This window comes from Dama dama, chromosome 6 (assembly GCF_033118175.1).
Source record: "Dama dama isolate Ldn47 chromosome 6, ASM3311817v1, whole genome shotgun sequence".
Taxonomy (NCBI): Eukaryota; Metazoa; Chordata; class Mammalia; order Artiodactyla; family Cervidae; genus Dama; species Dama dama.
Window position 1 is genome coordinate 29,817,405 of NC_083686.1, and position 26,068 is coordinate 29,843,472.

Consider the following 26,068-nt stretch of genomic DNA (forward strand, 5'->3'; position numbering starts at 1 on the left):
CTTCTCCAGGGGATCTTCCTGATCCAGGAATCGAACTGGGGTCTCTTGCATTTCAGGGGGAGTCTTTACTAGCTGAGCTACCAGGGAAGCCCTTTAATGGTCTACAAGGAAGACAGAATATTAAGATAAAATCTTGGTTTAATGGAAAAGTCAACAATTATTTTGCTAACTATTCTCACAGTAATAGTATATTTAAAGACAATAAAAGCACTGGCCTCAAGGTCAAGCATATTTAGGTTTTTAAACCCTAGTTCTCATCAGTGACTTCTACAGTTTCTAAGCTTCAGCTTTCTAGTATAAGAAATATTGAGATACTAACTTCCAGGGTTGTTGTGAACATTATAAAAAATAAGGCCTAACAGTTAAGTTTTAAATGTTCAACATATTTCACAGACCTTCAATATTTCTCTAGGAATGTATGCAATGTGGGAATACCCATAGCAAAAATGAACAGTAATGCAAAGTCAGGATTCATGGCCAAACATAACTATTTATTTTTTAAATAAAGATTCAGTTTCTTCCTTAAAACAAACAAAAAAACCTAGAAATTAAATAGTTCCAATCCCATCACATACAAGTCTGTATACTTTATTTACATCTCTCAAAACATATTACAGATTTTCTGACATTCAGTACTCTCTTATTTTTTTTGCCACATCATATGGCTTGCAGGATCTTAGTTCCCCAACCAGGGATCGAACCCAGGCCCAGGCAGTGAAAGCGCCAAGCCTTAACCACTTGACTGCCAGAGAATTCCCTCAGTATCCCCTCTTAAAACAAAAATGATGAAATAGTTTAAAGTTTGATCAACAGTAAACTGCAGTTTGAGTAATCTTGGCACAGTTTACAATACAGTGCCCATATTGCATTTCATGTTTCAGACGATCCCCCCCGCCGCCCCGCTTCAGCTACTTTAATATAGAGAAACTATCCATCTCCATGAGAGCGGGATCCTGCCTTACTCCTTCTCTACAACACCTGCACAGTGTGTATGCTACCACACGCTTCCATTTATGGCACTGGTAGTTTTCTTCTGGTTCTGTCCTGTTTGATAGAAATGATTTTATTTAAACTTTAAGTGTTCTGATATTTATTGTATTTCATGATGCTGTTCCTAGATAATTGTAAGTAATAATGTATAGGAAACATTCAAATAAAACAAAACTTTTTCCCTACAAGATTAGTGCCCTTACCACCCTAGCAATGCATGTACAAAAATAACAAATACAATTTAGTGGCTGTAAAAAACTATTTCCCCTAAAAATAGTTATCTCTGCAGAACAATTCAGGGAAAAAAGTGTTCTTAAAATGAAAATGTGCGAATCTATTTTACACCTTGCACAATTAAGTAAACAAAATAAAAATTAAAACGTGCAAATGTGTAAGAAACAACCACACATAAAAGAATTTATAAGACATTAAATATTGATAAAATTTTAAATGTATATTACTAATAATATCAGCTTCAGTGACATAGTTTAAAGAAAGTTGTCAACCAAAACAAACCAAAAATGCTTCTTTAAGTTGTACTATCCAACACTTCAGCCGCAATGTATCTATTGACAGCAATCACTTTAGAATCACCAATAGTGAGGACCTATATAATCAATCTGTTTTGTTTTTTGTCCATGTGAGTGTGTGTTGCAAGATGGGGAGGGAGGAAGATATGGAAAGTCAACAGCCATAAGGAAATAATTTACCTCCAAAGAGAAGGAGATGACGAGTAAACACACAGTTTGGAAAAACCAGTGATTTCACTCTTTTAGGATTTAATCCAAATGTTTCTATTGTGTAGTATTATATGCAGAAAAGAAAATGTGTCACACTTGCAAAACTGAGAGTACTCAGTATTTTAATCTGTATTTTCTCTTTTGTCAAAATTTAAGTATTAATAGTAGTTCACTTACAAATGGCAGACACAGAAACACAGTTTTATAGCTTCAAAATGATTTTTTCTCTATGATTAGCCCATTAGGAGAGCCTCAAAAATTCAAATTGTCTGCAATCAGAATTGTTATTATCTATTAAAATCATTTTCCATTAAATCATGAAATACCTTTACCTCTAAACAGTTTTCTCATACACCATCGCACTGATGGCTGAACAACAGTAATTCCTATGTGAAACTGAATACTATGACAAAATGCTGATATTTAAATCATTTTAGGAGTGGTTCTTAAAGTATAGCTCTGAAATAGTGTTTCTAGGAATTGGTGTATTTTTTAATATCCCAGATATGTTTCAAAATAAGTTTTCCTCTTGGTATGCAGTGACATTTTCAAATATACTTCTTGATTGTATCTTTTAAAAAGGCAATAAAATGTTAAAGTTATAAATGACATATGAAATGATTATACAGTTTGAAATATTTTACTATGATACACAGACTTAAATTCAGCATAATTAGTATATAAAATGTGTTCCAATTTCTCCAGCCTTGAAATTTAAATTGTTCATTTGAATGAAAATAAGTATTTTTAAAAAAGGATAGAGGTAAAGGTTGTTATTTTATTAAGTTACTTCTATCTTAAATATTGGATCCTTTTCTTTTAAAGTTACTATATTTAACTGTAAGATAATTAAACTAAATTTTAAAAAATAAAATAAAACGTATACATCTAAATGATACTGCCTACCTCAAAGTAGTGACATGAGGAAATTATATTTTTTATTAAATGATGCTACAAATCAATACTTCAAAATATTCTCTTCTGCAATTCAGATCCTATGGCATATTCTTTTGAACTTCCTTAATAGTTTAGTTCTAAGAAAAGAGCCAAAGCAGAGCCATTTTGGTAAATGAGATAGGTCATATTAAGCTTCCAGAAAAGTTTTTGGTGCAACTAAAATGATGAAATGGATTTTCTTGTATAGTCACATACCAACTCTCAAGGCATCTCTGAAAGTGATTACACCTCTCCAGTGTAGCTGGAGTAAGTAGTGCTCCCAGAGAAACCACCCCGAAGATCAACTCTCACGTTGCTATTTAAGGTGTGGCATATTTATTTTAAAAGGAAGTCCTACAGACTAACAATTGTATCTCCCATATCTTACCATTTCAGTGGTTATCAAAACCTCTCTCAGAGAGGGTGAAGACAAAGGTATAAAAGAAATCTGTTACTGTACTATTTTCCCCTAAGCAAGGAAAATACTAATACATAAAATGGAGTATGGTGATTACATGTAAAATATAAATATGCGCATTATCTGTAATTCCTGAATGTAAGAGATTGTAGTGCTTTCTTTCCTGATAAGCCAGGCGGTAACTCAGTCTGAGACATATTTACCATACTCTAGACATATCTTCTCCCACCTAGTTTTATGTTGACCATTTAGCATTTACAAATAACAAGCAAAGGTAGGAAGAAACAGCTATCTAAAATCTTTCAATTTAAGGTAAACTGACCTCCAAAGCCTCTACCAGCTAACACATACTTACTGTTTTGCTGCAGCCTAATGCCATGGTTTCTGTGGGAAACAGAATAATCAAGCCAGCAAATAAAGCCAGTAGCACCATCTACAGCTAATGAAAAGATTTTCACTCTGTTACTAATTTCTTTCCATCACCACTATTCCATCATTTAAGAGAATTCCTAAAACTTGCTTTATATCAACATGTAACCAAAGCATTGTGACAGTAACACTATGTGAACTTCTTACTTTATATTTCATGCTTTCATCAGCAGATGAGAAAACCAACTTCTGCTCTGTATCTCTGTAAGAAGGGAGGGACGGAGCAGGGGAATCATTATCCTGGTTATTTATAAATTAAGAGACTTGGAAAGAATCTGATAGACATTTGTAAGCTAACTCTGTTGCAAAACAAGATGTGATCCTTATTTTATAAAGGGCAACTTGCTAATGCTCATGGGAACCAGCTGAATGAAAGCGACTTTTTCGGATCAGTCATCTCGCACACGCTCTGGGTTTCCCTACCTGCAGCCATGTTAACACCATGTACACTGCCAGGCCTCTCCCTGGGAGAACGTCTCCACTTTGTTACCACATATACACATACACATGTCCTTACTTCCCAATACCTCTTCTTCAAGGAATACTCAGAAGCAGGCACCTGAGATTCTGGCACAGTGACAAGAAACTCCTATCTACCTAGAGTGGAAAAGTCAGTCCTGCTACTAAACATTAATTTATAATAACATTTGTACAGTACTGTGTAAGGTTTAAATGAGCAAAACAAATGTTTCACTTTTCTCTCCACACTTGGCTACTGCAACCCCTTTATTATCAGGTTGATATGAAGTCAAATGCAGTATGGAAGACAATCTGAATTATCATGTGCTTCATTTTCCTAAATGAATAGGACCCAAATCACTGGATGTCAAATTTTACTTCTGAATCAACCCATAGTGGCTGATGTTGTATATTTGGATACTAAAATATTTGTTTTAAGGAAATCAACAGTTCTCACTGCAGTTTACAAATAGGTATTACCAATGAATGTCCAATGTATTTGCCTCTGCCAGGTTCTCCTGTTAATTCCATGTTGGTACGTGGAGAATGATTGCTAGAAATGAAATGGGATAAAAAGTTCCTAGTGATCATAATTGTAATGGCATTAAATTGTATCACTATTTGATTTGTTAATGGCAAAACCAAACTGATTTCATTTTACATTCTTTTCTATTAAGTGTTTTTAGTCTACACAATTTCAGAGCAAGATTTCTAGTCTACAAGGGCAAAGGTATATATTTCAAACTGAAGGAAAGTTTTACCAAAAATGACAAAATTAAAACTGCAAGTCTAAGAGGATATTTTGCAAGAATAAAACTGAAGTGAAAGATGTTAATATCTACTTTAAAAACTAAGTTTCTGAATTTTTTATTTATGGGAATAGTTCACTAGAAAGTCATGGCAAAAAAAAGGTAAAAGTTAGTAAGTACTCATTTAACACTTTCATTATCTGATATCACTGCAAAGAAAGACTTCCTTTCACAGTGGAAAAATCAGAAGTCAGAACGCTTGGGCCTACAACAAGCAAAGAAGGTACTGTATCATTTTAAAATGATAAAACACCAGCTCCATTCACTGAATGGAAATGCTATAAAGTGATCAATTTTCCCACAGAGTCCTTAAATTCCATATGTATGCCTATATCTAATATTAGTAATTTATTTTTAACTTCACATGGAAGTTGATTCCTAAAAGGAAGTCTCTAAGACTTTGTTTACAAGATATTGATTAAAATCTTCATGCCATTCTAGTCAAGGGTTTTGAGAAAGGACTTTCTTGAACTTGACTCCCTATACTTAATCCCATCTATAACGCCCCATTCAAACTAACCCCACCCTCGTCCCTTACAACCACACACTCCAGTCCTCTTCAAAGCAGAAGGGGATTTTGCAGACTTATGGCTCATTTGGCAATTGCTAAGAAACCTCACAGTTCAGGATCACCTCTGAAGATCGCAAACCTATATATAACCTGAATTTTTACACCTACAGTGCAGTTAAAGTGTAGAAAGAAGCCAAAATGTAACAGCTATTACATTTCAACATCTTCAAGTTTCAATATCACAGATATCAAGAGATGGAAAAGACTTGCTTGTAGAACTTTTAAGCATCTGTTGAACAGAATTACTATCAATATCAAAAATAATTAAGAAATACTAATTTTTTATGCCCTAAACACACACCTTTACAAATTGTGTTTCTCTAATGTAGTAAAAGTTGGAGATCATCAATTTAGGTAAACTATGGCTTTTATCAATATTTTAAAACATGCATCAGTTAAGTGCCCTGGGTAGACATCCTAATATTGTTTCAAGCCCTGTTAAATTCTATGTCTGTGCTTTGCACCTCAGAAGTGAGCCTGCCAAGGCACTTAAAAACGTCTTTTGGGGACTTCAAAAATCAGCCACAATTTACACAAGGAGAACCCCCATCCATGAGCAGTCCAATCAGTAAGCATTTTCTTTCAACATATAATATTATTAAAAATTCTCCAAGTTAAAAAAAATACTATATGCCACTAAGACAAAATTTACCCCTATCAAATGTATAGACAGTGGTTCTTGGCTTCCTCTAGCAATAGTATATGGTTTCATTTATTCAGATTAAAGAAAAAGGAACCCAAACAAGCCCTCCAAGCCTAAGATTAAAAACAACCAAGATAAAAATAAAATACAACAAAATCCAAATACTCTCCACACAGTTTCATTTGAGGAATAATTTGCATAGGTCCCCATCCTTTTATCTGTCCTTTGAGGTGAGTTTTTCAATCAGTTCCTGGAGTGGTGCAAGTTCTCTTCTATCAATAAGGTTGAATTCCTATGTGCCGACAAAGGCAGAAGAAAGAGCAAGAACATATTATTTACATCTCATTCCAAAATAGATTTCCATTAACATTTGTTGGAAATTAACTTTTAAGTAAATAAAAGTCAAGTCTTTAAAAAAAAAATTTTTTCCCCCTATTCCCTATCTCTTGCATCTTAGGCAAATCACTTAACCACTTCTGGTATTTTACATTTCTACTAATATTAGGATAAATTATCTCATAAGATTCTGGAGAAGCGAATGGCAATGCACTCCAGTATTCTTGCCTGGAGAATTCCATGGACAGAGAAGCCTGGCAGGCTACACTTTGTGGGGTTGCAGAGAGTTGGACATGACTGAGCGACTCACACACACACACACAGACACATATCTCATACGATTACTAAGGGGCATAAGTGTGATACTGTGTGTTAACCACTTCATGTAATCCCTGGCACAGAGTAAACAATAAATGAGACTTGCTGCTCCCTGTTAGGATGAATAATTGGGACACCACTTAGATATATCCAATCAAGTAGGGACCAAAAAAATTCTCAGGCAAATCTCAGCATTATATGAAGAATAAAACATTTAGTTTACGTTATTAACTAACATATCTGCAAGCTACATAGGATATGGTATGAGAATGATATGAATAATGTGGAGTCCACAGATGATAAGTAATAAAATCCTGTAAAGAACAAATAAGAAAGCCGGGATTTAATTTGTGCTTTTTCAGACGTTCTATCACTGTCATTCTGAAATTCAATTCTGAATAGCTTTCCCCTATAAAAATAGCTTATAAATTATAAGGTTAAAACATAAAGGTTGTCGATATTTCTGATCTTCTGCCACAGTGGGGCATTCTGAGATCTCAATTTCACTCATTTATTAGCACTTGCCATGTGCCAACCACTTCAGTAAGTACTGAGAAGAAACATTAAGGGTCATTTAACAGCAAGTCTACCACTAAGATTTGTGGGGTGTGGACCAAGAACACAAATAGATATTTATATTACATGACTAAATTATTATATTTTATATTAAGCTAATATATTTTTATATATGTTTGATTCTCCTGCCTTGACAAATACACCTTCATAGTAGCCAGGAAGGCAGATTCAAATTTAGAATTTTTAAAAGACTCCTCAAGAGACTACATGTGAGGAGAGCCAGTCCTTGGCCCTCAGCAAACCTCCCTGATCTACCAAACCCCAGTTCCATCCTGTAGTTCAAAGGGTCTCACATGCAGGAGTGTGGACACCCTGACTGGCTTATAAAGGCAATGTCCACACACACTCATGAACAGCTGCAATATGGGTATTCCTTAGGTTTAGAGGTATACACATGAGACATGACCTTCCCTTAAAACAATGGACCAACCGAAAAGATCCATGCAGATCCTGGAAATACACTTGGGACCATGTGGGCAGGGAATTCTGAATCTCAGGTACCCAAGTACATACCAGAAGGGACCCTATGCAGGTATGTTCTTGGCCCTGTGGACTTCTCACTCTGTGGGGAGAAGTACGCTGGAGAAGGGCCAGGGTAAAACTTCTCAACTGTGAGGCCCAGGGCAGGGGCCACTCTCACTCAAAGAGGTGATACTATATAACCAGCGGACCCATCTTTAAAACCATCAGTGTCCTCAGATATAATGAGACTCAGATGTGGTAAATGCCACATACCAATTTCTTACTATTTGCTAGGAGTTGGGAGATACAGGGTACTTTAACATCATACAGTAAGGTAAAACTAAACTTTCTGGTGAGAGAACTCCTCTCTCAAACTACTGAAACCTCAAGTAATCATGTTCTGCCTAAACCAAGGCACGGAGGCAGACATTCAGTGTAACATTTTCTTTGTTTCTACTGGTGTCTATAGATGGGACACCACAGTAAAATAATTGCTCAGAGCAATGGTTTTGGCAAGGTCAGTTCAGTTCAGTTCAGTCCCTCAGTCGTGTCCAACTCTTTGTGACCCCATGAATCGCAGCACGCCAGGCCTCCCTGTCCATCACAACTCCCGGAGTTTACCCAAACTCATGTCTATTGAGTTGGTGACGCCATCCAGCCGTCTCATCTTCTGTCGTCCCCTTCTCCTCCTGCCCCCAATCCCTCCCAGCATCAGGGTCTTTTCCAAGTTACTATCTCCTAAATTTTCTTTGTTTATATAGGTGAAATTAAGATACAAAACATGTGCCCTCAGTGTGAGGAGTGTGAATAGAAGGAAAATAAATTTTTCTTTGTGGAGATGAGTGTGAGAAAGGCATTTATAAGTTTATATACAAAAACAGATTAAAAAAACAACAGAGATATAAGTCATGGACATCTCCTACCTACCATCTTCCTTCTCCAACCTCCACTGAAATCTGCTCAGTTTATGCATTTCTACCTTTTTCACTCCTACCTGTTGGTTCTCTAATTACTATAGCAGGGCAAAAATAACCTCATTTCTTTTAGTCTACATCTCTAAGGCCAGCTGTCTGAGAACTAAACAGTGAAGGAAGAGGAGGTCAACCTAAGGAGTCAGATCAAAGATTAATGGACCTCCGGAATATCAACGCTCTTTGGGACATTTTTCCCCCTTTGGAATAATGGACAGTATCAAATTCAGAACTTAGAATATGGTTTTAAAAGGAGGGAAAAGATATGCTATTTAAAGTTCATTTCCATGGCAGATCTTCGAAAAAAGATCTAGAGTAGACAGGAAAAAGGAGTAGCAGGAGCGCTCAGAGACAAGTTCATCTCCATGTCTACCAGCCAAGTTCCCTCTTCAGCTGCTCCATTACAGACAGTTAGCTGAAGTAAGATTGTTCAGATTCACTGTAGACTTGTGATGGAATTCAGAAACTGAAGGCAAGTCTTTATCATCATGGCAAGTATTAAAGAGGATAAAGACTAAAGAAACAGAGCAAACTTTATTCTGACAGTATGGATGTAGTATTCACCTCATTACTCCGTAGATAACTGCTTTTACTGAGCAAAAAATATCTCCTAATCCAACTCAAAAGTAAAGTTGCTCAGTCATGTCCGACTCTTTGTGAACTGATGAACTAAACAGTCCATGGATTTCTCCATGCCAGAATACTGGAGTGGGTAGCCTTTCCCTTCTCCAGGAGATCTTCCCAACCCACAGGTCAAACCCAGGTCTCCTGCATCACAGGTGGATTCTTTACCAAATTCTGAGAATTTGAGAATTTACCAAATTCTTTACCAAATATTGAGCTATCAGGGAAGCCCCTAATCCAACTTACCTGGACAAAAAAAATAAAGTGCTTGAAAGATGTATTGAGATGTGCTTCCTCTTGAAGCTGGATCACAGGGTCGAAATGCTGATGATAAATGTGAGCATAAACCCTAAAGAGGCGTTTGAGTATAGTTTTTGCCACAGACATGAAGTTCTTCGGAAATGGGACACCTAGTAAAGAGATAAACAACTCCCTCTATTAACAAGAAGAGAACAAGGCAGTATGAGTTTGTCAGCAAGTGACAACATAAATTACCAAAACAAGGCGGAAAATAAGAAACATTTTTATTACCACTTAATATACCCATTGTACTTTTCAAATGTTCTCAGTATATCATGAATGAAGACAAACTTCAGTGCTTCTATGGAATAAGAATCTGTCTTCAGTAGAGCCCCTTAGGCCTGTGATATAACACCAGTTTACAAAAAATACAACAAATAAATGTCTGAGATGGTAATGGAGCTAAAATGCACACCTAGTCCCTCAGATTTCTTATGCTGAACACAAATAATGTATTACCACATTTAGTTTTGTTTGAAATGCCGGCAATACAGTTTTGTATTTTTTTTCCTAAGGAAGTTATTGCATTACTACACCAGGAGTACATTTACCTTGAAATTAGCTGTAGTCTCTGCTCAATTAGAGACACTGGCTTTCTGAATTAGAGCACTTTTATAGCATTTAACAAATATACAACTAGAAAAATACAAAAATCCATATCCCTTGTTAAACTGGCTAAATGATCCAGACAGGCAAAACACAAGCCAAATACTAATATGGTACTACTGGCTTCAATGTGGTCACATTGCCTACTGCCCATTTAAAAATATAATAAGTCACAACAAGGTCCTACTGCGTGGCACAGTAGGGAACTCTGCTCAATGTTATCTGGCAGCCTGGATGGGAGGGGAGTTTGGGGGAGAAAGGATACATGTATACGTATGGCTGAGTCCCTTTGCAGCCTACCAGAAACTATCACAACATTGTTAATCGGCTTTACTTCAGTATAAAATTAAAAGTTTAAAAGAAAAAAGTTACAGGTCACAAGAAAACGTAAGACAACATAAGACATCTGGGGGGACATTAAGTGTCTCCCAAATGAAGGGACACTATACAAAATAGTATATTACACTCTTCAAAAATGTCAGTGTCATGAAAGACCAAAAAAGACTGAAAAGTCGGAATAAGATCTGTAAATTAGACAATAATATTGTACCGGTATTAATTTCCTGATTTTGAAAGTTACTCTGTGATCGTCTAAGAAAATACACATTGAAGCACATGGAGATAAAGGTCATCATATATGCAACTTACTCTCAAATCTTCAGGAAAAAGAAAGAATGTGGGGTCAGGAGGGAAGAGAAAGTAGGGAACGAGTGAGGGAAGGAGCAAAGCAGGGAGGGAAGGAGGGAGAGAGAGGAAAGGCAAATGAGTTAAAATGCTGGCAACTAAACAATCTGGAAGAAGGATACATAAGGGTTCTTTGCATGATTCTTACAAATTTTCCATTAACAGAAGTCTGAAATTGGATTAAAATAAAAAGTTTAAAAATATGGAAGATAAAAGATGAGGGCACTTATCCCATACCATACTATGTATATAAGGAATGCAGTTTTGAAAAATAGACCTTTCATTACAAAGGTTTTGAAGTAGTTAAAGCATTCAATGAATGTGTCACAACAGCAACTATTTACATTGCTGTCTCCTCCACCACATCCTTCTCCCCAAAAGTAAAAAAGCATAAAATACAGTCAAGAAGTTGAAAAAGCAAATTCTTACTTTTTCAGAAAACACAGTTGTAAGCAGTTTGACACAGTAAAATCATATGAACTGTTAATAAATAAATGTGAATAAATAAATAAATAAATGTAAATAATTTCTGCTTGAAAGTTTAGCCCTTTAAAAGGTCAGTGAATATAAAAAAAGCAAAAGTCACTTAGGTGCTAACAGGCCAACCCATCATATCTTGTTTTCTTCTCACCTAGTTTGATTTCACAGTTGGCAAGGTTCATGCTATGGGTCATGAATACAAATGCTCTGATAAAAATATAATGTAATACTGGGTTTATATCACATAAAAGTGAAAGAAAGTGAAAGTCACTCAGTCATGTCTGACTCTTTGGGTCAGACTCAATGGGTTACTCCATGACCCATGGACTGTATCGGCCAGAATGCTGGAGTGGATAGCCGGTCCCTTCTCCAGGGGATCTTCCCAACCCAGGGATCGAACCCAGGTCTCCCGCATTGCAGGTGGATACTTTATCAGCTGAGCCACGCAGGAAGCCTAAGGTCATACAAACTCCCTTTCTAAATATGAAATGGATACGACTACAGCAGATGATTACTGGCTATCTACCCAACGTCCAGTCTCTTTTTTTCCCTTAACACAAGCCAGATTTGTTACAGTCCAAGATATACAGATCTTCTTATTGTTTAAAATTATAGGGAGGTTTACCTAATTAATGCATGATAAACTTGGTATGAAAAAGACACTTTTCAAGCATATAAGATTAAAAATATTAGAAATATTTTGAAGTGACAATTAATCTAGCATGGTTCCTTGAATATACAGGCAATTCTATTGTTAAGTCCTAGAAAAGTATGAAGGTAAATAAATCATGATGGATCCCAGTTAACCAAAACAATTATACCAATTTTTGATGGAAATAATGTCTCATCATCCAACTGGTCCTGAACCCAAGTCATCAGGTAATCAATATACTTTGGTGCAGAGCACTTAATAGGCTTCTTTATGTTTGTTCCATCTGCCCAATGATACTCATATCTGTATTGGAAAGATAAAAAGCACACAGAATGTCAATATAATCTATACATAATGCCTGTATTTTTTGTATTACACATATGTTTTTTATGAATATATTCAGGACATATTTTAATCTCCTCCTCCAAATAAATATTTTTTTATATTTGGCATTTTTAAATTGCTATTAAACTATTTTGAATTTATCAGGATACAAACTAAGATTCCATCAAGCTCATTTTTTGTGAACTTTCCTTCATATATAACTTTTATATTTTAGAATCACATACAGTATAAATTGCCATAGCAGAAACCTGAAGTTTATTTCCCACTTCTATGGTGATCATCTTTAATCTTTATAATTGTTGTCTTCTTCCTCAAAAAAAAAGTCTCCTTACACAGTACAATTCTCTTTAATTTGGGGCATTAAAATTTGAGTTAAAGATAGAGAATGAAACAGAAGTGCCAAAGTAAAATGAATGAAAAAGAGAATGATTCAATATTTGAGTATACTTGATTGAGGAGCTAAACAAGCCTTTGAGGAAGACTGGAACTCCAAATAAAGATGCCTACAGTATTTGGGTATTAACGAGACACTATCCTTTGGTACAATAAACTTTTAATGTGCACCTACGATTGAGAAATGATGAGTCAAGGAATGCTGCTCTTGAACAAGGGACACTGAACTGAACTGAAAGACGTTCTCTCTATTCTCAGAGAAAAAACTGGTAGAGAAGACAAACCTGCAAATGAGTATGTGAAAACAGTGCCACAGAATGCTCATGGAGTTAACTACACAAACATGCACTCACAACCACAACCTGATTTTTAAGATAATAAGCATGCAGCTGAAACTCCAAAGTACAAAAATGTCTAAACTGAACTAGCATTTAGTTTAGTTTCTGAAAGATTACCTCTGCCTCTCCCTTTGAATCAGTTGTGTTTTTCTAACCTTGCCCCAGAGTTTGGACTGACAGAACAACAGGTGAGAAAGGCTAGAAAAGGAGCTGAAAGAAAATATAATGGAAAACTACTACAGAGTATTCTAAACAATGAAAACCATCTTGAAACAGGATAAATAAGGATGCTTTCTATTTAATCACAGCTACTCACACTAGGGCAGTAAATGTTAAATAGGATACACTCATATAAATATTGTGACACCACGTCTTGTTTTCAACCCTGGGAAACAGGGATGAAATGTCAAGTTTACTTTGAAGGTCTCCAATAGACAATTTCCCAACACTTCCTGGCATCCTGTTTCACTATTTAATCACTTTCACAAGTCAAGAGATTCTTCCTAATATAAAACAAAGTCTCAGGTGTGCCTTAAGCTTCTTCTTGTTTGATTCTCTTTGGAGATAAAAAATATGAATGGTAGGACTTTAAACCATCATTACTAAGTCTTCCTAGAGAAGGAAATGGCAACCCACTCCAGTATTCTTGTCTGGGAAATTCCATGGACAGAGAAGCCTGGCGAGTTACAGTCCATAGGGACACAAAGAGTCAGACAAGACTGAGTGACTAACAACAGCAACAGCTTAGTCTTTGCTTAAAAAGACAGGGATTCACCTACGTTTTCTCCCTTATGTTATGAATTCTTAATGTTTTTGCATTTCTCTTATAATCATGTTTTTCATTCTGTTAATGATTCCCAGGTGTTCCATATTCATTTTTTAAATTTGTATTTTATTTATTTATTTGGCTGCACTGAGTCTTAGCTACAGTATACAGGATTTAGTTGTGGCATGTGGGATCTAGTGCTCTGACCAGGAATGGAACCTGCACCCCCTACATTGGGAGCTTGGAATCTTAGCCACTGGACCACCAGGGAAGTCCCCTATATTCATTTTTAAATGTGAAAGTCAAAAGCGGACACAGTAAACCAAAAATCATTTTCAATACCCTGAAGCTTTATAAAAAAAATACTAATTTTCAATGCCCTAAAGCTTTCTGAAAAACAAAACTGTATATTGCTTATACTTCTAGAGTTTATAACTATGATCCCCTGAATCTTTTTCTTTTGTCATGTTTATACTTAAGATGGGAATTCCCTGATAGCTAAGTTGGTAAGAATCCGCCTGCAATGCAGGAGACCCCGATTTAATTCCTGGGTCGGGAAGATCAGCTGGAGAAAGGTAAGCTATCCACTCCAGTATTCTTGGGCTTCCCTTGTGGCTCAGCTGGTAAAGAATCTGCCTGCAATGTGGGAGACCTAGGTTTGACCCCTGGGTTGAGAAGATCCTCTGGAGAAGGGAAAGGCTACCCACTCCAGGATTCTGGCCTGGAGAATTCCACGGACTGTATAGTCCATAGGGTCACAAAGAGTCAAACACAACTGAGCAACTTTCACTTTCACTATACTTAAGATTACTTCATTTTCTGACTCTATTTTGTCCCCAATGATTTTTTTATTTCACCTTTGACAGATAGTTGTCTGAAATTTATTTCTCTCATCATGGTATGAACTTTTAAACTGCAAATTCCCAAACATTCATTTCTTGGTTAACAACAATAATAAATAACAACAGAGAAACCATTCCAAGAAAAAAACTGCAAAAAGTACTAACACGTGGAGTCTAAACAATATACTACGCAAAAACCAATGGGTCACTGAAGAAATCAAAGAGGAAATCAAAAAATACCTAGAGACAAATGAAAACAAAAACATAGTGATACAAAATACATGGGATGCAGCAAAAGCAGTTCTAAGAGGGAATTTTATAGCAATACAAGCCTACCTCAGAAAATAAGAAAAATCTCAAATAAACAATCTAAGCTTTAATTACCTGGGAAAATGGAACAAATAAAACTCAAAGTTAGTGGAAAGAAAGAAATCATGAGGAACAGAGCATAATTAAATGAGATAGAAACTAAAAAAAAATAGAAAACATTAATGAAACTGACACCTGGTCTCTGAAAAAATAAATAAAATTGATAAACCCAAAGAAATAAAATCAGAAATGAAAGACGTTAAAAACAATAGCACAGAAGTACAAATGATCATTAAGAGATTACTACAAAAAATTACAGCCAATCAAATGGATAACTTAGAGGAAAGTGATAAACTCCTAGAAACATACAATCTCCTAAAACTGAATCTGGAAAAAACAGGAAATATCAACAGATGGATTACCAGTATTGAAAATGAATCAGTAATTTTAAAAAACAAACAAACAAAAAACCTTCCAACAAACAAAAGTGAAAGACCAAATAGCTTCACAGGTGAATTCTACCAAAGAACTCATATGCTACTGCTAAGCTGCTTCAGTTGTGTCCGACTCTGTGCAACCCCATAGGCGGCAGCCCACCAGGGCCCCCCATCTCTGGGATTCTCCAGGCAAGAACTCTGGAGTGGGTTGCCATTTCCTTCTCCAATGCATGAAAGTGAAAAGTGAAAGCGAAGTCACTCAGTCGTGTCCGACTCTTAGCGACCCCATAACTCAACATCAAAAAAATAAACAACGCAATTAAAAGATGGACAGAGGACCTGAATAGACATTTTTACAAAGACATGCAGATGACCAACAGACACATTAAAAGATGCTCAATTTCATCAATCATGAGGGAAATGGAAACTAAAACCATAATGAGATACTGTTTCACATCTGTTAAAATGGCTATTATCAAAAAGACAACAAATAATGAGTATTGGCAAGCATTTAACAAAAAGGAAATTTTTATGCACTGCTGATGAAACTGTGAATTGGTGCAGCCACTATGGAAAAATGTATAGAGGTGCTGCAGAGTCTCTTCAGAATATTAAAAATTGAACTGCCATAAGATCTGGCAATTTAATTTCTGGGTATTTACACAAAGAAAACACAAACACTAATTTGAAAAGATATATGCAAACAATTTTTCATTGCAACATTATTTTCAATACCTAAAATATGAAAGTAACTTAAGTGTCTATCAACAGATGAATAAAGAATATGCAGTATGTATATATATTTATATTTATTTAAAGATACAAACCTCCAGTTATAAGTCAGCTTGAGAATATACTATTCAACATAAAGAGTATGGTCAATGACACTGTAATAACTTTGTATGGGAACAGATGACTACTAGACTTAACATGACGATCATTTCATAATGTATGGAAATGTCAAATCATTATGCAATACACCTGAAACTAACGTAACACTGCATATCAACAATTATTTCTATTTTTTAAAATGTAATGGAAGCATTTTTAATAATCTAGTCTGGATAGAGAAGCAGAAGTGAACAGAAAAAGGCAGGATGGAGCACAGTACAGTAGGGAGGACCATAAAGCTCAGGCTAAGGAACTCGACTCAAAACACTAGTCATTGGTGAATCACGAAAGGAGACAGCAAATATAGAAACTGTAAGGTCAGAAATCTTCTTCTTATCTAAGCACTGTATGATACAGCAAAATTGAGAACTGATCATGAATCATATCTTACTTTGGGCCAGCTGACATCACCGGACAACTTTCTTCTGTACAAAAATCTGTGATTGTTCCATAAAGCATGTTGATCTGATTGAAGAAATCTACAGCTGCAAAGCAATATTATTTATAGGTAAAAAGTTAAATTTTAATTTTACTCAAAGAGAATCTTTTATTTCAGCAAAATATGAGCTCTATCCACATTTTTTCCTCAACAAAGAACAGATAATAAGTATACAAGAAAAAATACTTAACTCACTGAATTTGGGAGCTTCTGGTTAAGAGACTCCCTTAAGAGAATAAAAAGGCAAGCACACCATGTTGATATGTTGATGTATGGCAGAAACCAACACAATATTATAATTATCCTTCAATTAAAAATAAATAAATTTTAAACAAGGCAAGCACAGAGTGGGAAAAATTATTTGCAACACATATAATCAATAAAGATCCTGTATTCAGAATATATAAAGAACTTTCATAGATCACTAAGAGTGAGACAGTTTCTGAGTCTCTTGGCTATCTCTACGGAAAAGTAAAACTCGACTTTTCACTTAGTTCAGTAGAGTTCAGTCACTCAGTTGTGTCCGACTCTTTGTGACCCCGTGGACTGCAGCATGCCAGGCTTCCCTGTCTATCACCAACTCCTGGAGCTTGCTCAAACTCATGCCCATTGAGTTGGTGATGCCATCGAACTATCTCATCCTCTGTCGTCCCCATCTCCTCCTGCCTTCGATCTTTTCCAGCATCAGGGTCTTTTCTAATGAGTCAGTTCTTCCCATCAGGTGGCCAAAGTACTGGAGCTTTAGCTTCAGCATCAGTCCTTCCAATGAATATTCAGGACTGATTTCCTTTAGGATAGACTGGTTTGATCTCCATGCAGTCCAAAGGACTCTCAAGAGTCTTCTCCAACACCACAGTTCAAAAGCATCAGTTCTTCAGTGCTCAGCTTTCTTGATGGTCCAACTTTCACATCCATACATTACTACTGGAAAAATCATAGCTTTGACTAGACGGACTTCTGTTGCAAAGTAATATCTCTGCTTTTCAATATACTGTCTAGTTTGGTCATAGCTTTTCTTCCAAGGAGTAAGTGTCTTTTTTAATTTCGTAGCTGCAGTCACCATCTGCAGTGATTTTGGAGCCCAAGAAAATAAAATCTCTCACTGTTTCCATTGTCTCCCCATCTATTTGCCATGAAGTGGTGGGACTGCATGCCATGATCCTAGTTCACTAAATGCTGAGTTTTAAGCCAGCTTTTCCACTCTCCTCTTTCACTTTCATCAAGAGGATCTTTAGTTCCTCTTTGTTTTCTGCCATAAGGGTGGTATCATCTGCGTATCTGAGGTTATTGATATTTCTCCTGGCAATCATGATTCTAGCTTGTGCTTCATCTAGTCTGGCATTTCACATGATGTGCTCTGCATAGAAGTTAAGTAAGCAGAGTGACAATACACAGCCTTGACGTACTCCTTTCCCAATTTGGAACCAGTCCATTGTTCCATGTCCAGTTCAAATCGTTGCTTCTTGACCTACATACAGATTTCTCAGGAGGCAGGTAAGATGGTCCAGTATTTCCATCTTTAAGAATTAAAAAAAAAAAAAAGAATTTCCCCCAGTTTGCTGTGATCCACACAGTCAAAGGCTTTAGTGTAGTCAGTGAAGCAGATGTTTTTCTGGAATTCTCTTGCTTCTTCTATGATCCAATGGATGATAGCAATTTGATCTCTGGTTCCTCTGCCTTTTCTAAATCCAGCTTGAACATCTGGAAGTTCTCAGTTCATGTACTGTTGAAGCCACGCTTGGAGAATTTGAGTTTTACTTTGGAAGCGTTTGAGATGAGTGCAATTGTGCAGTAGTTTGAACATTCTTTGGCATTGCCTTTCTTTGAGATTGGAATGAAGTGACCTTTTCCAGTCCTGTGGCCACTGCTGAGTTTTCCAAATTTGCTGGCATATTGAGTGTAGCACTTTAACAGCATCATCTCTTAGGATCTGAAATAGTTCAGCTGGAATTCCATCACTTCCACTAGCTTTGTTCATTATGATGGTTCCTAAGGCCCATTTGACTTCACACTCCAGGATGTCTGGCTCTAGGTAAGTGATCACATCATCGTGATTATCTGGGTCATCAAGATCTTTTTTGTCTAGTCCTTCTGTGTATTCTTGCCACCTCTTCTTCATATGCTTCTGTTAGGTCCAGACCGATTCTGTCCTTTATTGTGCCCATCTTCGCATAAAATGTTCCCTTAGTATCTCTAATTTTTTGAAGAGATCTCTAGTCTTTCCCATTCTCTTGTTTTCCTCTATTTATTTGCACTGATCACTTAGGAAGCTTTCCTACCTCTCCTTAGGAGTCTTTGGAACTCTGCATTAAGATGGATGTATCTTTCTTTTTCTCCTTTGCCTTTTGCTCTTCTTCTTTTCTCAGTTATTTGTAAGGTTCCTCACACAGCCATTTTGCCTTTTTGCATTTCTTTTTCTTGGGGATGGTTTTGATCTCTACCTCCTGTACAGTATCAGGAACTTCCGTCCATAGTTCTTCAGGCACTCTGTCTATCAGATCTACGCCCTTGAATCCATTTGTCACTTCCACTGTATAATCATAAGGGATTTGATTTAGGTCATACCTGAATGGTCTAGTGGTTTTCCCTACTTTCTTCAATTTAAGTCTGAATTTTGCAATAAGGAGTTCATGATCTGAACCACAGTCAGCTCCTGGTCTTGTTTTTGGTAACTGTATAGAGTTTCTCCATCTTTGGCTGCAAAGAATATAATCAATCTGATTTCGGTATTGGCCATCTGGTGATGTCCATGTGTAGAGTCTTCTCTTGTGTTGTTGCAAGAGGGTGTCTGCTATGACCAGTGCATTCTCTTGGCAAAACTCTGTTAGCCTTTGACCTGTTTCATTTTGTATTCCATGGCCAAACTTGCCTGTTACTCCATATATCTCTTGACTTCCTATTTTTGCATTCCAATCCCCTATAATGAAAAGGACATCTTTTTTGGGTGTTAGTTCTAGAAGGTCATGTAGGTCTTCATAGAACTGTTCAACTTCAGCTTCTTCAGCATTATTGGTTGGGGCATAGACTTGGATAACCGTGATATTGAATGGTTTGCCTTAGAAATGAACAGAGATCATTCTGTCGTTTATGAGATTGCACCCAAGTACTCACTGTGGTTTATATTTGTATTTCTTGGATAGTTAGTGATGTTGAGCATCTTTTCATGTGCTTATTGGCCATCTATATGTTTTCTTTGGGAAAATGTCTATTTAGTTCTTTGGCCCATTTTTAATTGAGTTGTCCTCCATGTGAACAAAGGGTAACCTATGGCTTTGAATCCCAGCTCTATACTTAACAGTTGTTACTTAACCTCCCTGGATCTCAGTTTCCTGCCTCTAAAATTTGGTATATTGCAGAGTGCTAAAAAAAGAAAAAAAAAAAAAAGACTTGTCTCATAAAGGAAACATTTAGTCATTGTTAATTTTCTTCCACAAAGACATGGCCTCAAGATTCTATGCAACAAAAATTAATTATAAGCTATACATCTGCTTTTTCCAAAACTCTGAATTTTCTATCTTTAAGCTATCACTCTTTCTGGCTGCAGAATATTTAAAAACAGCCTCTGGTTTCTGGCTATGAGATTAGTTATTGAATTTGTACAATGTCCTATCTTCTACCATTTATCTTCATCTGGCAAGTAAACTGAAGCCAAAAGGCCATTAAGATATCAATCTTATCAACAAATTCCCTTCAGCCTTTTATGTACCCGAAATGTTCACTTAATCACTGTCAGTAATGGAAATTATCTGTTTAGTCTCAAATCCTATTCACTTTATAAGTGTCATTTGGAAAGATTACTATATGTGTGTGTGTATATATATATATATATACACATACATATAAGAAAAAACTGTAATCCAATATTTCAGTCAATTGCTATATCTTAAAAGCAGAATTCCATGTTCCATGGGGATGTTCTAACACCTCAGTTCAAAGTAATTTTCTTCCAGCTATAAATGCAAAATGTCTGTGAAATTTTAGAAGTTCCTCAAGTTCTAGACATTTCAATAGTACAGACAGTTCTGGCTATGGAGGCAGAATACAGACAGGTAACAGTGCTCTGCTTTTATAAAAGTCAGAGTCTCACGTAGGACAGAAGCCCTATGTCACACTGCTGCGTTCGTTTCTGCCGTATACTGAAGGGATTCCCGCTGTGTGTACACATCTGTCCCCTCCCTCTGGGACGGCCCTCCCACTCCCCATCCCACCACCTCGGGTCATCACAGATCATCAAGCTGAGCTCCCTGTGCCATAGCACGAGTTCCCGTCAGCTACCCGCTTCCTCAGGCTTTTCAAATTAGAAAATGAGCTCGCAAATAAATGGTACAAGAAAAGGCACAAAAAAGTATCAAAAAAAAGAATATGCACATATGTTAGAAATTTATTCTGCATAGAACTATTTAATAAGTTAGATGAGTCTCAACAATAAAGCAAACAAGTTACTTTTCTCTCTTCAGTAAATAAACTCTCCGGGGTCAGGAGGATAATTGTAGTTTAATAAATATTGCCCTTAAGGAACTGCTGTCATAGTGAGGCTTTAAGACATCTCAGTAAAATCCTTTAGGTTCCTAAAAGTCATCAGTGGGTGGCAGCTCGATTTATAAATCCCATGATATGTTTCAAACCACAATAAAATACCATTAAGTATTATAATAAAAATATGATTCTGCTTCTCCTTAATCAAAGCCTAGACATTTAGTATATATTTTCAATTTAATTTTATTTCTACTAGAGTCATATAAATTTCCTCCAATTATAAAACTTTATTAATTTCCTCACCGAGTCCGATAAACCTTGAATACTAAAGTACCACTTTTATTTCCCCACTTTTTCTGCTTAACTCCCAGGAATATATCTACTTTTTACTTATATTTTTTTCTTCCTAGAGATTAAGAATATATCATAAATATATTTCACTAATTTCATAAGATCACTATTGAATTTTTTTTTTTAAAGCATAGTTAAGACAAATAACTGAGTATGCTACTCGAAGAGGCAATTTGGCATAGTGGTTAAAGCAGTCTCTAAAATTATATAACTATATTTGAGCCCAGCCTCTATCACTACTAGCTATATAACCTAGCCTAATTACTACAATTTTCTGTCTCAGATTTCTTATCAATATACTCAGATAATAATAATACCTACATCATGAGATTGTAAAGATGAAATAAAGTAATCCATGTAGAAGAAAATAAAGACAATAATTTGAAAAGATACATGCACCCCAATGTCAAAGCAGCATATGGAAGTTAATAGCCAAGATACAGAAGCAACCTAAAACGTCCATTAACAGATAAATGGATAACGGGGTGTGTGTGTGTATGTGTGTGTGTATTTATATATATACATACATATATATCTCCCTCACACATATACACACACACAATGGTACATTACTGAGCCATAAAAAAGAATGAAATTTACCATTTACAACAACATGGATGGACCTGTAAGGTATTTTGCTTAATGAAGTTAAGTCAAACACAGAAAAACAAATTCTATATGATATCACTTAAATGTAGGATCTAAAAAACAAAATGAATGAATACAACAAAACAGAAACGGACTCACAGATATAGAGAACAAACTATTGGTTACCAGTAGGGAGAGAGAAGGGAAGAAGGGCCAGATAGAGACAGGGGATTAAGAGGTACAAACCAGCAAGTATCAAATAAATAAGCTACAAGGGTATATTGTACAGCACAGGTAAATATAGCCATTGTACTGCAGTAATTTTAGATTCAGTATAATCTATAAAAATACTGAATCACTATATTATACATGTGAAAACAATACAATATTATAAAGCAATTAAACTTCAGTAAAATAAATAAAAATAATTCATGTAGAAAGAATAGCAGAATGCCAGACACATAGTGTGTCCTACAGACATCAATTGCTGTATTATTATTTTTTCCAAGAAGATGGTAAATCTATGCTTTGTATTACATGATAACAGGAGATAATTTCATGTAATTCCATATTCAGAAATAAAGTATCATAAAGGTTAAAGTGGATTGAGGTACCACTATATTGTGGTTTCAGGGTGCTAACTAAATGCTAGAAAACACAGCACCCAACACTGACCTACGGTGAGTCTACTACCCTAACAGAGTCCACTGAGGAACAGAAAGACTACTTACTGTTCACGGCAACCCACTCATTTAGATCCTCCCCCTCAGGGAGCATGACAGCCATCCGGAGGTTGCCACTGCCCAGAGTGGCCTCTGCATGCTTTAAGAGCTCATACTGGTGAGAACCCTCTGGAATGTTCTTCTTTGGTTTAAACGTTTTAGACGAGCGACTCCCACTATGAATAGAAAAGAAAAAAGGAGTTTTTAAGGCATGACCTTCCACAGAGTCTACCACACGATACCAGTGGATAAAATAACATAGAAGTGATCCTAAAAGTCCACCAATATATAGCTTGAAATTGTACTGGCTACATTAAATCTTGGAAATATCATTGCTGTAACTACTGTTTGATACCCCAAACTCCCACAACCTTGTCTATATTCTCTACTGTAACTACAAAGGAGAAAAAAGAATTTTTAGCTATAACTAATCCAGCTAACAAATCCAACAATAAATTAATGATTCAGGATTACAGGTTGTAATACATAAAAATAAAAAAGTAGTCTGTGATAATCTTTAGTCATTGTATTCTTTTTTACCCCTATTTTAAGTCTCTCATTCTAAGATAAATAATTTCCTTTGTACAAGAAGTACTGTAGCCTGCCAGGCTCCTCTGTCCATGGGGATTCTCCAGGCAAGAATACTGAATGGGTTGCCATGTCCCCCCTCCAGAGGATCTTCCTAGCCCAGGCTCCGCTCTTAACACTGACCCCTCTCTGTGCCAGGGGTGCGGTGTGTGTCTGTCTGTCTGTCTGTCTGTCTCCTTGTCGGGGGTGTGGCGGGGGGAGGGTGTGCGCCCACACTCGCACGCGTGCTAAATCACTTCAGTCTCTACTCAATAGCCAAGAATCTCTGCAAACACTAATCAGGCGACGTTACTCCTCTGCTTAAAACCACACTCAGTGGTTTCCCAGTGGACTTCAGAGTGAACCCCAAAGTCAAATATTAAACATACTAAGGCTCTGGACCCACATTAGAGTATGGAAACTCTTCTTCAGTTTAATCAGATAATATATTAAAAGTTAAATTCTCTCCCAGCATCTCTGAAATATGAAATATGAAAATATAGAAAAGATTATCATGCCTACCAAACTTGAGGCTTATTTCATTTTCCTCCTCCTCCTTTATCAAAATGTAGTGTAAAAAATAAACTTGACCAATAATTTTTTTGACAAAAGACATTTTTACTAAGTTTTGTATGATTAAGCACAAAAACAGCTCTACTAACCCCAATCTGGTGTATGTATTCAGACCAAGTGTTAAGCCCGCTCCCTTTAATTAGCCCACTGATCAGACCGCTGCCACAACTGATGATGTAACAAAGCTGCTCTGAAAGGGGCTGGCAGAGAACATGAGAACAACAAGCACCTCAGCTGTGCCTGCACCCAGGGGGGTCCCCACAAATATCTACTTATTGAACCACTGTCCCTTCAAGTGTTAGGCTTCCAAATGTCTTCTTGATGGATGACCCATTCAGAATTGGTCTTCCACAAAGCTAAACACATTCTCCTCAAAGACCTTACACATGGGTAAAAAGAAAAAAAAAAAAAATAAATAAATCTGAGTTTGGTTTTGTGAAGGTCAGTTCTGACACTAATCAGCTATGTTATTTAAAGCAAATTACCCAACTTCCTTGAGCCTATTTTTTTCTTTAATAGTGAAAGCCTAATAACAATATAAAACATTACCATCACCTGTATCATGCAAGAGCTGCAAAATGAGAAAAGAATAAATGAGAAAAAAAGCTTTTAAAACTGTAAAATGTTGTGCAAATGTTAGTATCCTTCCTTTTCCTGAACCAGAATGACTCACAGTAAAAAGCGAAATGGTAGTCCAATGTCCAAAGCTGGACTCAACCCCTACTCCCACTCTCATTTCCTAAGACTGGACGGGGAAATTTTTACTTTGGAAATGAATGCTCTTACACATTAAGCTACAAATAGAATTTTTAAAAAAATTGTTTGGGTTTTTTTTTTTTTTTTTGGTGCTTTTCCTATATCAAGGTTCAAGTGATCTCAGAATAATGGTGGGGATAGACAGGAAATCAAGAAAACAAGGTGCCCATTCTCATTTTGCTATTTTCTTCTTATGTTACTTAGGAAACTACAAATTATCATCTGGGCTTCGATTTCTTTATTTTGCTTTTTTGAAAGTCTGGAAAATAACTTTTTACAGAAGGGTATAATTTAGAGATGAGATGATGTTTATAAAACGCTTTCAGTTCCCTGAGTTCTCTCCCTTCTCAGTTCCTCATGTCCATGCACAGTTATACTTCCAAAAAGCTTTCAAGTCCTCCACTGAATTCCCCTTCTTTCTGACCCTTCTGCTTTATTCAGGCAAAATAATTAATCATTTCAGTATTCTGATTTTTTAAATGTTCTTTTTTCAAATTATATTCAACTTTTTCAACCGCTACCTGAAACTTCAACCAGGATGCACCCTACTCTGGAAGGGGTGATCAGTACTGCTCCTTATTCCCATGTCAAAAGACCAACTGAAGAGTCCTCAAGTTCAAAAGCACAAGTACCAAAACATGTACTCAAAATTCCTCATCAGTGAGTGCAAGCTTTTACACTAATGTGGCCAAATATATAAGGTCTATGATAAAACCCGAACGAACTTTTCAGCTAACCCAGTATCTCACATGGCATGTTAAGATATTTGATGCAAATATTAAAAAAACATTTTCAATAACAGAAAGTATGTAGCCCCCCACCCCACCCTTTTCAGAGTCTGTCTATACAAGCATAAAAATACTTGTGCTTGTTTTATACAACTGTTACCTACTACAGTATACTAAAGAATGCTTTCCACTTTAATATGTACAGAAGATTGTTGTACTTTAAAGTAGATCTACTTTATTCTTTTTAAAGACTGAATAATATTTCCTTATATAGATAGATAATATTTTCAACCAGTCACCTATTGATAAACATTTAGGTTGTTTTCAGTCATTTATCACTTTAAACAATGCTGCAGTAAGTCTCCTCATATTATAAAAGATAAATTCTTAGAAGTAAAATTGCCCTGCTAAAGGGCATATGCATTTTTAATATTTACATAAGGTCTATTTTTTCCCCCAAAATAAGTTGGATTCTTTTAAAACTCAATAACAATGTATGAGAGTAGCTGTATACTTTTTTGGTCTTAAAGGACAGGAATTCAG

General features: G+C 36.1%; 1 protein-coding gene across 2 annotated transcripts in view; it reads right to left on the reverse strand.

Annotated features, from left to right (window-relative positions):
• Positions 1–470: 470 nt before the first annotated feature.
• Positions 471–26,068, reverse strand: part of MOB1B (MOB kinase activator 1B) — a 63,625-nt gene continuing 38,027 nt past the window's right edge. For both annotated transcript variants that reach the window (XM_061145827.1, XM_061145828.1), the window contains exons 2-6: positions 22,911–23,077; positions 16,717–16,810; positions 12,174–12,307; positions 9,529–9,692; positions 471–6,287 (exon numbers count right to left, since the gene is read on the reverse strand). In XM_061145827.1, coding sequence (XP_061001810.1) covers positions 6,210–6,287; positions 9,529–9,692; positions 12,174–12,307; positions 16,717–16,810; positions 22,911–23,077 — 637 coding nt within the window. In that variant the 3' untranslated portion in view covers positions 471–6,209. The remainder of the gene's footprint in view (positions 6,288–9,528; positions 9,693–12,173; positions 12,308–16,716; positions 16,811–22,910; positions 23,078–26,068) is intronic.